The sequence below is a fragment of the Cyprinodon variegatus genome, unplaced genomic scaffold, assembly GCF_000732505.1.
Source record: "Cyprinodon variegatus isolate N-32 unplaced genomic scaffold, C_variegatus-1.0 Scaffold92, whole genome shotgun sequence".
NCBI lineage: Eukaryota > Metazoa > Chordata > Actinopteri > Cyprinodontiformes > Cyprinodontidae > Cyprinodon > Cyprinodon variegatus.
Genome location: NW_015150545.1, coordinates 242,185 through 255,189, shown reverse-complemented (window position 1 = coordinate 255,189; position 13,005 = coordinate 242,185). Strand labels below are relative to the sequence as shown.

The window sequence follows — 13,005 nt, the reverse complement described above, 5'->3', positions numbered from 1 at the left end:
CAGCTTACTAAGACTCATCGTGTTAAAAAACAACTTCACTGTAATTATCAAAAAACTACATCTATTCAGCTCCTGTTCAAATCTATTCAATGTTTTGTTTACCTTTGCATCGTTGGCCCTCTGCTCATTTTACTACTACTTTTAACCTTCCAGTTCTGTTTATAGTAAGTATATATGAGCTTTCTTCTCTGTAGCCTGAGACAGATGTTTTTTCTTATTGTTTTATTGCGTCACTGTGGTAATGTATAAGAAGGCACACTGTCAGCATTGTACAATCAAAAATTTATACATGCACCTGGCAAATGAAGCAGATTCTGTGTTTATAGAAGAGACTAGCATTACCTGCACACATATGCACTTTTAAAATTGAGATTGACAGGCAAATGCAGCATCCCGAATCAAACCTGAGATCTTTTACAAGCCACTGTATGTGAAGTGCCTTGACAAGAAGCTGAGCGCAGGGAACTGGGAGAAAGCTTTGTGTCATGGTGCGGAAACAATCATTTTATCTTGAATGTGAACAAAACAAAGGAGGTGATTGAAGATTTTGAGGGGAAACAGGAGTAGGTCAAAAACTGTTTCTATCATGAGAGAATAAAATGAGGCGGTGGAGGAGTATACAGTACATACTTTGGTGTTTACCTGGACAACAGGCTCATCAGTGTAACCTACAAGATGGGACAGAGCAGACGGTGCTTCCTGAGAAACAGCAGCTTACACAGACTTTTTGAAGGGCAGGGACTAAAGATAAAAAGGGCCCATTTAGCACATCCTCGCCTCTGTAAAGGGAACTTTAGCACGTGTTTTGGCTCCCAGGGGTGAAGTTGAGCATGCATCCTGGTTCCCAAAGGAGCACATTAGCATGCATTTTGGCTCTCATGGGGCCCTTTAATGCACAATTTACTCCCAAGGGGCACTGTAACACGTGCTTTAGCAAGCATTGTGACATCTTTTCATCAATTGGTCCACAAGGGGCGAGGTCCCCATGCACGCCACTGCTGAGGAAGTGCATGGACTTAGAACTTAACAGTAGTACTTGAGTAAAAGTATTGATACTCATAGTCAAATCTTACTCAACTACAAGAAAAAGGTACTAGGTCCAACGTCTACTCAAGTTATAGTATTGAAGTACTCCCTTTTTGAAGTGCTAAAGTATTCAAAAGTACATACATTTAAAAATACTTAAGTATTCAAAAATACAAAATAAATTTTCTAACGTCAGTATATTTGTGTATTTTCAGAGTAATAAAAAAAAAAAACTATCTTTCCGAAACTACCTGATGTTTTGATGTGTCAAACCATGTACAACAAATTCTACACCATCTGTAAAGAACTTCAGCATAAAAATGCCACAAAAATATGAGGGCAGCTATTTGGATAATTATTCCTTATTTAGAATCAAACCAACAAGAAACAAGAGTCTTGATTCTTCTCATAATTTCACCATGGAATAGAGATTTAAGATTGAATCTATTACAACAAAGTAATCACAACTCGGATTGGTTAACTCATCTTACTGAAAACTTGGCCACAAGGCAACAACTAAAACCTTGTTAAAATTAAAAACTACAAATAATATCCGCCCTTAGTTTTCAGTCCTAAGAACTGCCATCTACCATGTTGAAATTGCATTTTGAAAAAGAAAAACAGCAACATTGGATTACAAAGCTAAGCTGAGCCAAAAGGAAAAGTAACCAGCAGCTTCCTAGAAATGGAATGTAGTAGAAAGTACAATAATTCACTTTCAAATTCAGTGCAGTGAAAGTTATAAGTAACGCCCTTGAAAATTACACAAGCAAAGTAAAGATACACAAAACAGTATTTAAAGGAAGGATTTTTGCGAAAAAGTTTGCAAGTTGCTGTTTACATCACTCATGCAAGCTTACTTTCCGAAACAAGATTTGCGATTTTTCCGCTATGTCAGACTCACCACCGATAAGTGATAATGGGGACGAACACGTAGGACGGCCTTATGTAAATATATCACCAGGATGATTGACAATCAGGAGGACCACTTATGTTGATGATCACCCGGAAAAAGAACATACTCCACCATACCTTTAACTCCTCCACTGGCAGAGAATGAATTACAGCAAAATGTAATGCCTGCTTGAGATTAATAGCGTTTTTGAAATTATTTGCCTTTGCTGTGATTTGGGGATGATACAAATAAATAGAATAACATTTCTTTAATGTACTTCCAATACCCACAAATGTACAGTTTCTGATCTAGTAACACCACCTACAGAATTGATTAGCATATAAATCTTATAAAAGATTTTTTTTCCTGTTTCTATGAATAAGAGTTTAATAATATATTGCATTTATAATAAGCAAATAGGACAATATTTCTGCTTTGAATGATAAATCGGGTTTAGAAAAAAAAAAAAAAAAAACTTTGTGAGCTAACATATGGATTAAACAACAGCCTAAACCAGTGTCCTCATCTGCTCCCAGATTAATCCCACACATTCATCAAAGCGCCTGGTCATGGATTCCACTAAATCCAGCAGTACAAACATAATAGGATTTATTTTTATGAGTAGGCTTGACAATCATTTGAGCATAAAGCTGTATTTACTCTGTTATTTTAAACACACAGAAATTATATACTGGAATCAGTCCTCATATCCAGAGGCGTAGCAAGAAGATTTTAATAGGGGTGGCTGGTCAAAAACCAATGTAAACTGAGGGGTGGCCGAAAGCGGATAGGCGCCAGAACCTGAGGGTCCATCTACACTGTTCCAACAGGAACGAGCACAACATCCATATTTTCTAAATAAAGACAAACTCTACTTTCCTAAAGCCTTTTGATTACAAATAGATGCATATATTTAAACATCCATGCTGTCTAAATAAAAGGTATAGTGGACAAAATGTCTGGGGCAAACATCTTTACATTGTCATTATTTACCTACTTTTATTAAAAATTATTCTGCATTACATCAATATTACATTTACTAATATCAACATTTAATGGATTTTTAAGTTATTATTAAAGTCGTTATTTATCTATGATTTCACTGAAAACTCCTTGATGACTTGCAGAGACATAATTTTGTCTTTAGTCAAAAAAACACAAAATTAGGGTCTTAAAGGAGAATGCATTTTGTAAATATCAACTTTAATGTTAGTATTTTGATGTGCATAATTAACCAAAGCATTTTAGTTGTCAAGTCACTATTATTATATGAAAAATTTAAATGTTTATAAAGTTTAAACATTCCTCTTGATAGTATTACTGCTGCCTGTATTAGAGGTGGGCGGATCGATCTTAGGATTGATACTCTCGATATCAACTTTGGTATTGGTATCGAATAACATTGGTTAAACAACATCAATACTTTTTCTTCTCTCCTGCACGCACTTACTGCAGCAGACTGACCAGTCTGCCCGCCTGTGTTTTCATCGCTCATCACGCAGGCTCAGCCTGGCCCCGCCCACTCAGCTCTTTCTCCGCTCGACACAACTGCTCCGCAGCAGAGCAGAAAAACATGAGGAGGGAAAGAATCTGCGTTTAACTATATTTTAATAATGTAAATGAAACAAGCTGTATGGTTTGTAAAAAGCCGATTAAATGCAGTGTAAAAACAAGTTTATATAAGCACATGAAAAACCAAAACGAGCAAGAAAATGTCGAGCTACAGAAACAGAGAGAGGAGACGAAACTTCGATCATTGCCCCAATAAATACATAAAGCCTAAATGTTAAAAAGTATTGGTATTATATCGGTGATACTGACCCTGTATTTACTTGGTATCGTATTGATTAAAAATACCCGGTATCGCCCACCTCCAAATCTGTATTAGAGGGCGAAAAAAATGCTAGGGGTGGCCATTGGGGTTGCCAATGATTGGCTAAAGGCTTAAATATACTTCGAAACTAGGTCGTCTGGATAGGTGAACAAAAAGAGGTCCCCGCCCCCTTCGCAGACACTCAGCTGCACCTCTCCCAAATTGTAGGTGACTGCAGACAGGAGGCCGGCTTGTTTTGTTTTTATGCCCGGAATTGCAGAAAAAAACTTGTGAAGTTGGACCAGCTGGGACCCTTTTTCCACCTGGATTCCGGCTATTTTTCGCCCTCATATCCCTCCGTTGTCGCACAAACTCTCCACCGACTTCCACACCGCCTCAGCCGTATCCAGACTCACAGCGTATAGCGCAGAGCACGCTTCAAAACTGAGCATAAATCAAAAATGTCTGCATCAAGCTCACTGCAACACACTGCTGCCAGTCCTTAAGGGTGGCCATGGCCACCTCTGGCCCCCCATCTAGCTCCACCCCTGCTCATATCCAAATCAGGAATCCCTCTCTGCTTTGCAGCCCAAACACTCCTGTCCCTCCTCCTCCTAAACATGACTACATTTGATCTGCTTGGGGACGCAGATCCGCTTTCAATCATAACTCTGACCCCATAAAGCAGTGTGTGTATTTATTCCCCTCAGCGTGGGGCGTCCACTCCACTCCACGCCACTCCACCACCTATACCGCTAATCCCTGGATCCTTTGAGTAGGACCGTGATTTGTAGGGCGGTGTTGCCAGGGGAAAGGTGGTGGTGGCGGCGGCGGCGCTTGGATCCTGTTGGAAATGACAGCTGAGGAGGGTGGACTGGAGCTCGGGGACCAGAGAAGCAGCAGAGGCAGGAGATAGCGAAGAAAGTGCAGCACTTCGCCGTTTTTAAAAGGGTGTGTTTGTGTATGACGGAGCGGGGGGGCTAGCTTTTAGCCTCACAGCTAACCATTTCTCCTGGATATCCGCGTGTTTAAAGCTAACCAAGCCGTGCATGTGTGTGTAGACGCGGCTGTGTGCGGCCGTGGATGTGTTTGCTTGCGTGGATGTGGGCACAAATCAGAAATGTTGGCTGGAGGGCTAATTTAACAGAGCTAGTTGGCTAATAACCTAAATTAGCCATTTCTGGTTACCGCACCGGTACAAACTGATTGTAAACACGACCATTTATGTGATACGGAGATAATTTAACACACCCAAACACTGCAGTTAAAACATATGTATAATTTATTTTTTATTCAGTGTGCAGAAAAAATAACTATTTGACAGCACACAGGCTAATTTGTTTGGCTATTAGCTTAGCTGGCTCGCTAATTGACCCAGTTTAAAGGGGCAGAGGCCATGATGGCGTTCCAACACGACAAGACTTTGTTTACAACTTTTCCCCGGTTTATTTCGTTACAGTTTTGTTAAGTGTCCCGCTTCTAAGCAGCCGGTGTTTTGTTTCTCAATGGGGAACATTTATGTAAAAGTTTCGTTCTGCTTTGTCCAATATGTTGCCCCTTTTTGGCTGTCGGTAAATTTAATCCGTTAACTCCATCAGCCTTCACCTCACGCGCTCGTCTTCTGTGGAGACAGAATTCATGTTTCCATAGTGATGGCAACAAACTATCTTAATAACGTCATGTAGATTAGAAATAAAATGCATTTTCTTTTATTGTTGGGTTAAAGATTGTAAGGTTAACGTTAATAAAAGGTTTTAGTAAAGCCACATTTTAAATTTCGATCGTTATACAGCCAATTAAAATGTGAAACATTATTTTAAAATGATGCCAAGATAATGCACAGCTGAAACGAATTCTTAGTTAATTTCTTATAACTTTAATTCAAAACCATGGATATAAAGTAGATATAAAGTACATATTAAGTGTTACAATCCTCTTTTTACAATCATAGGGAAGACTGCTTCCTTTTATTATCTCATAAAAAAGGCTGCAGCAGTGTACTTTACTTAACCATATCTTTGAAGTTTACTTTAATTCAGAAAGTTTATGGGTTCTATGAATATCTCCACTTCTTCCTGAACTTAAGGCAGCTCCTTTATTTCCCTTCTTTGATTAGTGGATGGACTGATTAATCCAGGTGTGCCTGACCTCAGTAACCATGGCCACACACACCTGCATGAATCATCCAGACACACCTGGATTAATCAGTTCTTCTGGTAATGGAAGACAGGGAACAGAAGAAAGTGGCTGAAAATTTTTCACCAACAAATGTGATACCTGCTAGATTGTGATGCAAATCACTGACTGCTTATAGGAAATGCAAGATTATTTTCATAATAATTTCTCCATTTACATTTAGGCATACAGACTAAATCAGAACAGATTGATTTACACAGTTTTGTACAAATATTGCCTTGAAACTTTTTAAGTGCTCTTCCCTTTTATGTCATACAATGCCTCCCAGCTCAGAGTCTATAAATGTTACAAAATCAGAATTAACCTGCACCGTTATCTCAAACTTATATATATTTTACAGATTTACTAATGGTGAAAGTGAAGTGTCATTAGTAAGGTTGAAAGGCTTACTATATATTTAAAAAGTATTGTTAAAATCCAACTGTAACCATTACAGTCAACCAAACCATGGCTGCTATAACCTGGACAGCTACATCCAACCAAATTATCAGCTATAAAAGTAGATTATGCTCGTATATCAGTATATTTTTGGTTTTAATGCTTGATGTTGTTGTAGCTTGTCACTGTGGAACTTTTCTTGTTTCTAAGTTGATCTTTCATATGTTTTAGCGTATCATGCTGCATGTTTTTGCACCAGCACCCCCAGAGTCTTATGATTCACTCTGAACTGCATTGAACAAATCCACCATTTATATGCAAGAGCATGAAAGCTATTTATATAGATTATTAAGATAACATGAAACAAACAAGCTCTTTAACAGTTTCAAAGGTGGTGCAATAAAAGCCTTTAGTTAACATTTGGCAATATGCATTTAACCGCAGTTTATTAATTTATATCTCTAAGTATTTAAGTGTTTTAAAGAAGTAATTTACGGTAATTGTATATTTATTGGACTCATTTCAGTTTTAATCTGTGATTGGGTGCATTGACTTGTAAGAATAATGAAAGATTATGACCTTTACTCAAACTAAATCGAGTTGACCTCCTACTTTTTGTTATTTACTGAAAAAGATTAAAGTCTGTGGAAAACAGATCCCTAAAAAGCTGGTAAAGAAATGAGGAAAGATCAGCATCTGTTTATTGTGGGGTTAAGTGGAAAAAGGCCAATTCTACATTTAAGAATAATTAAAATTTCTACTGCTACCGCTAACCTTAAAAGAAATAGTCTTTTCCATCTTTCAGATACGTTTCCTGATGTTCCCCGTTTTCTCTTTTTGTGCATCTTTCTCTTCCACAAATGCCAAGGCTTTGTTTGGGTCAAAAATAAACGCTGCTCCATTTCTTTCACCTCTATCTGTAACTTTTGAATTTGTATTATTTGCTCCGAGCCTTTTCTTACCTTGTCACTTCCTGCTACCCGGCAAAATAAATATACGCACTTTGTCTTTCCACTTTAAATGTTCCGTCAGTCTTTGGTGACAAATCATACTTGTCATTTTAATGAATATATTTTTTGGGATGTAGTTTAATTTGAATAAAGCAGCATGTATTCATCTCAGACTGTCAGGATAATGGCAGTTATTAGTAGTATTGAAAGAGGGTGGTTTGTTTTGAAAGGTTTCCAGTAAAAAAATAATTGTACACCTAAAATACAGCTGCATGGGTCACACTAGGGAGGCTGTTTTTGAGCAAATTTTAATTCTAGAACAATATAATCTAGATTGGAAAAATAAATATGCTCCAGTTTACTGGCTCTTCGTAACTAAACTAAACCGTGTTTTTAATTTTGAACATTAAGCATTTAAACACATTTTTATATAAATCTAAAATTGCCACATATATTTTTTCGTTCTAAAGCTTTGATTCCATTCAACTTTAAGAACATAAGTAAAATAGGTTATTTTGGATTAAACATAAAAAGTGATCTAGATTAAATGTTTATAAAAAATGATGAGCCATGTTTGTTTTGGAGGGTTATGCATGTTTTGCAGCTGGAAACAAGTTTTATTGATAAGGAAAATAAGGGTTGCTCTAGATGGTGAAAAACAAAGTAAAGGGTTTTTCCCATTATCTTTGGCTAATTTAGCTATTTTCCCATTTAGTACTCTCTCCTTCAGGTCCACCTGTTTTTGGTTTTGTTTGTTGTTTTAGCTATGCACTTGCGTGAATTTTTAAGATAATCATAAAAAGCTATAATCTTGTCATCAATTGAGATCTATTCAGTAGAATGGTTTATTGCTGAGAACCTGTTTCACCAGAGTCCAGACCAGTCTAACTTAAATGTTGTTGGATCTTTAGTGAGCTAGATTGCAGATACCACTTTGTTAAAAAGAGCAAATTTTAGTTTCTCTAATTTTATGATTAGAGGTCAAGAATGTTGGGATTAAATTGGGTCTCCAACTAATGATTATTTAGCAAATCAATTAATCTGTTTATTATTTTTTTCCGTTTAAAAATCAGATAGCCAAAGGTTCCTTAAAGAAGATTTTTTACTAAATTAAATCGGGTTAAACTAAATCTTTTCCAATTGGGGAGTTCTGATAGGGCACATGACAGAAGAAATGTTTTTTTTAATCTTAAATCCAAAATGTTTCTGTATATTTTTACAATTTTGATATAATTGCTGCTCTAAGTGTCAGCCCTAGATTACTTCACAGTTTGATACTTGTAATTGTGAAAAAAAAACCTTTGTAACTTTAGGATTGGAGGAGTTTTTTTTAGTCAATAACTGTTAATCTGAACAGAATAGTTTGTAAACATCTCTGAGCGTTTCTCAGATATCTTCCTTTTTTCTCTCCGCAGGGTTGCAGAGATGGAGTCGCTAATGAACGCGGTGACGCCGCGCTCGCCGGCCCCCGTCAAGAAGCTGTCCGAGGTGGACTTCCGCTCAGGGGCCACCCTGGAGCAGCTGTCAGCGCAGGTGTCAGAGCTGGTGCTGCTGGAGCAGGGGGAGTTTGGAGACCAGACGGCCTTAGAGGTCCACACTGCCAAGGACTTTATCTTCAACATGCTCGGTAAAAACCTTTGTCTCATTTCTGCTGCTGGTCTCATGTTCCTGTGGTTAGATAATAACTGGTGAGGACTTCTTGTTGTTGTTGGGGCACGTTATCTTGACATGCTTTAACATGCTTTAGAAAGAATTGCTCTGTTGGAGAATCGTTTTCTCCTTCCTTAAACAATGTTGAGGGAAACATGGGTGCCTGTGCAGCATTGGTTTGCTTCACTTAAAGGATTTTTATTACTTTTTTTCATTTAGATGCAGCAGCAGTAGAAACAGGCTAATGGAAGCATCCAGAATACAAGCCTGGTGAATAATGTTGCTGGAAGATATAAGGGACTATAATGAGGGCTTCTTTACATCATAAGAAAAAAGTTACTGGAATTCAAAGAAATGTTCAGCTTAGAACTTTTCATTTATATTTGTACATCAGCAAATAACTACGAAATATTTACTGGAAATAAAAGCAAGAAACTCACTTATGGATTTTAAGTTAGTCAGGAAAAATATAGTTATAAAGTCTAACAGCTATAAGGAAGAATGATCTGAGATAACTCTTCTTAGTGCACCTCAGAGTCTCACATAATTCAATTTTGTTTTTCTTTTAAACAAGAGTAAAAGGAATAGTCTCAGGGAGAGCTCAATAGTAAGCTCAGGGAGAACATGAAAACTCCATGCAGAAAGACCTCATCGAACCCTGAACCTTATTAGTGCAAGGCAGCAGTAAGAAGGTTGCCTCACTGTGCAGCTAAAGGCATACAATATCAGCAAAACAATGTGTTAACAATATCAGCACAGCCCAAAGTACTCACCATCCAACCAAATATTGTGTCCAATACTTCCTCTGCGGCTGTAGTATTGCACGCACTGATGTTACGATGCTGTCTAGCTCTACATAAAAGAAATGCACTGAAAGTTATTACTTAGAGTAGTCTGCATAGTCTGCTAGAGTCTGCTTTAGTCCAACATGCAGCGTATCCTGCTGGTTCAGTCGGGTTTGGTGTCATTTTCAGATGAACTTCCTGATTCCAGAGGCTAATAAGTCAGCACCAGTACTATTCTGGGAGTTCTTGGACTTTTCCACACCGCTCTTCTCTTTTGAGCATCTTTGTTTTAATTCAGTGTGTTTAAACAAGTAATTTTATTATTGGTTGTAAATTGGGCCATTATGTATTTTTTTTGTTTTTTGCCTTTTTGTTTCTAAATCCTGGAATTCAAGCCTCTGGTGTTGCTCTAGTTTAATGTTGCAGAATGAAATCTTTTGCCATATCCATCTGACAGCTATGGGAATACTAATAAATGTTCATAGGTGTATCTTTGCAGGGAGGCAGCTGTTTTTCAGACGTATTAAGGGTTAGTTTCATCCCACCAAGCATGCCTCGGTTTGCTGCTCGGTCGACGGGTGGCACGTTCTGTCAGCTGCTCTTTGACCTCTGCTGTCATAGTTTATTCTTTCAACTCTCTACAAAAAGTTGCACATGATCCTTCTTACAAAGTTTTTGTCAAAGTGAAAACGCACAGAAAAAATCACCAGATATAGTGGATTGTATTAGAATGAGAAGGGGACTGGTCCATATTTGTAAATAAACAATGTCTATGAAGAAAAACAACAGATTAACAACAACCAGAAAGAGAAGTGTATTACATTGGATCTTGTAACATTCAGATTTTGTAAGTTTAGATTTCCGAAGCAGTTTTTCTGAATTTTACATCTTCATTTGGAATAAAAGGTAAAAAGCATGAAAAGTCGCTGTAAAGCTGAAATGACTGAGACTCAGGTTTGTTTTATGTTGCAAGTTTAAAAGAAAAAGTGAAGTGTGAACGTTTCTCCAATAGGTGGCACCGTTTCCCCTTCCAGTTGGCTGCGTTTGAGCTCCTATCTGTTCGTCCAGTGCTCTCAAATTCATCTTGGTGTCTTCTCATGTGCATTGATATCAGCCAGTTATATGTTGAAAGGAAGGTTTTAGGCTCAGGGTTTCCTCATTTCGTTTGCCTGCTCTGCTCCTCCTCTGATGGATCCTGTAATGCTCTGGTTGACAGATCACTCTGCAGAGTTTCAAGGCCCCTTTTTCTGCTCACATCAAATGGACTCCCTCCCCTGGTGAGAAATCGCTCAAATCAAACTGGAATAAAGCCTTTTATTCTCATCTTCTTGCCCCCACACATTGCCAGACATTACTTCTCTCCCCCTTCAGGACTCTCTTTTCTCTTGTCATTTTCCTGAAGATCTCCTGATAGCTTTTCAGGCTGCGTTTGCCGGCTCAATCACCAGTGGTATTTTCACAGCCCTGCTTCTCGCCGCCGTGCCTCCCGCCACTCCGGCTTCATCTGTGTGAAAGAGGGTGGAAATAAAAGTTTGAACAGTCAGAAAGTTTGTGTTAGATTCTAGAAATATGAAGTCAAACATGAGACGGCTTCCTCTTCGGCAGCCTAAGGCCCCCGCCGAGGATGAAAGGCAGCTCTGGAAGCAGACATCCTCCTGATCTGGGGGGAAGCTTATTACAGCACGGCGGGTTGCTCGCTGGTTCGCCTTCTCTTATGCCGGGATTTTCTAAAGTTTCAGCTGCCGACGGATCCATACTTGGGCTGTCAGGAGATGAGATTAAACTCACACGTAGTCTCAGTGATTTTTTTATTTTATTTATTTCCTCACAGCCTGACAGATTCAGGAACAGGCTCTTATTTACCTCATCTTTGAGTAAACAAACTGTCTCGCCTCCTGGCAGCTGCTGTGGGGGCTACTGTATAAATCTTTAAAAAAGGAAACAAAAGTCTGATAAAGAAGAAACAGATCCCCTTCTGGTAGAAGAGTGAGTTTGTTAGTTTGCTTCAGGGTAAAGTTCAGAGTTCATCCTCTCACTGAGCTCAGGGAAAACTCTTCAGAAGTCATCAACATCCTGCTGCTGGGCCCCGAGACTGAAGTTTTTATCAGGAAAGAACAAAACAAAAGTCGTGTTACCAGACAACGGATTAAAAGCTTTAAGTCTAAGAAGAACCAAGGAATGTCAGCAGGGATTTCCTTTCTTTTTTTTTTATTTTTATTTTTTTTTGCATCCGCTGCTGCATTTGATATTGTAACTCACACACACGCAACATGACAGAAGACACTCTGATGTTAAAATGCATCCTTTTCACCCTCTTGGTTATCATACCGCCTTCATTTCTACAATTCATCTCACAAAGAGTGCAACAAAAACGAAGACATGCAAAGTACAAGTGTTTGAATTTAAAAAATGTAGTTTACCCCAAACCTATCAGTGAACTCCCTCTTATCTGTTGATATAAGAACAAAAATCTGCTTAGAAAGTGGCTCCTTGCTGTATCTGACCCGTCCAGTCAGATTGGGTGGAGTTATTTTAATTACTTGGGTTTCTGACCAGCCTAGAAGTTTTAAAAATAGAATTTTCAGACATTAAGAAGGCTTTTCCAGAAGATTAACGTAAGCAAAATTTATTTATACCAGGACCAGTTTGGAAATATTTTTTGGATTGTCCTACTGAAGGAAAAAAAACCTGCTGGTGGCTGTGGATTGGAGGCCTGATAAAGAACTTTCTATCTAGATTGGTTTTCATTAAAGCACAAATGTCGCCTTCATTTAAATAACCCAGCAGCATGATTCTGCCACCACCATGCTGGACAGTTGTTAATGTTTTCTATTTGAAAGATTCAGCCGGTCTTCCTCACCCATGCCTCTTAGTTCGGTCTTTGTCTTCTGAGACAGTAAAACATTTAACACAGAGCTGGTCCACATGGACAGAGCTGTTTTTGGGTTGTTGCTAAAACTCCTCGCCAACAAGATATGATTACAATACAGCAGGGGTCATTAATAGGCAGACCCCGATCCGGACCGAAGTGATATCTCATGTGGACCCGAGACATACCGAAACAGAAACAATAACCTAAAATCTTGTTGAGCACTTTCTGGTTTACCGACACAGCTTTTACTGTAGTGGTCACGCGTCCCAGGAAACCTACAGACCAATTGCATAAAAGTTTTAACCTGACAACAGCCAGATGCATGTCTCGCTCCGCCTAGCTCCACTCACATACATCTGGGAACCCGCTCCAACCGAATTTAAATGGTCTGTCCAATCAGGACGCAGGGCGGGTGTGTCCTGGAGTGGAGAAGCGACCGT

General features: G+C 38.6%; 1 protein-coding gene across 2 annotated transcripts in view; it reads left to right on the top strand.

Moving 5' to 3' along the window:
• The first annotated feature begins 4,351 nt into the window (after positions 1 to 4,351).
• Positions 4,352 to 13,005, top strand: part of LOC107084115 (protein MB21D2-like) — a 31,152-nt gene continuing 22,498 nt past the window's right edge. The window contains exons 1-2 of one of the 2 annotated variants that reach the window (XM_015373797.1): positions 4,352 to 4,685; positions 8,674 to 8,885. In XM_015373797.1, the coding sequence (XP_015229283.1) occupies positions 8,684 to 8,885 (202 nt within the window). In that variant the 5' untranslated portion in view covers positions 4,352 to 4,685; positions 8,674 to 8,683. The remainder of the gene's footprint in view (positions 4,686 to 8,673; positions 8,886 to 13,005) is intronic. The other variant, XM_015373796.1, reaches the window with a different exon arrangement.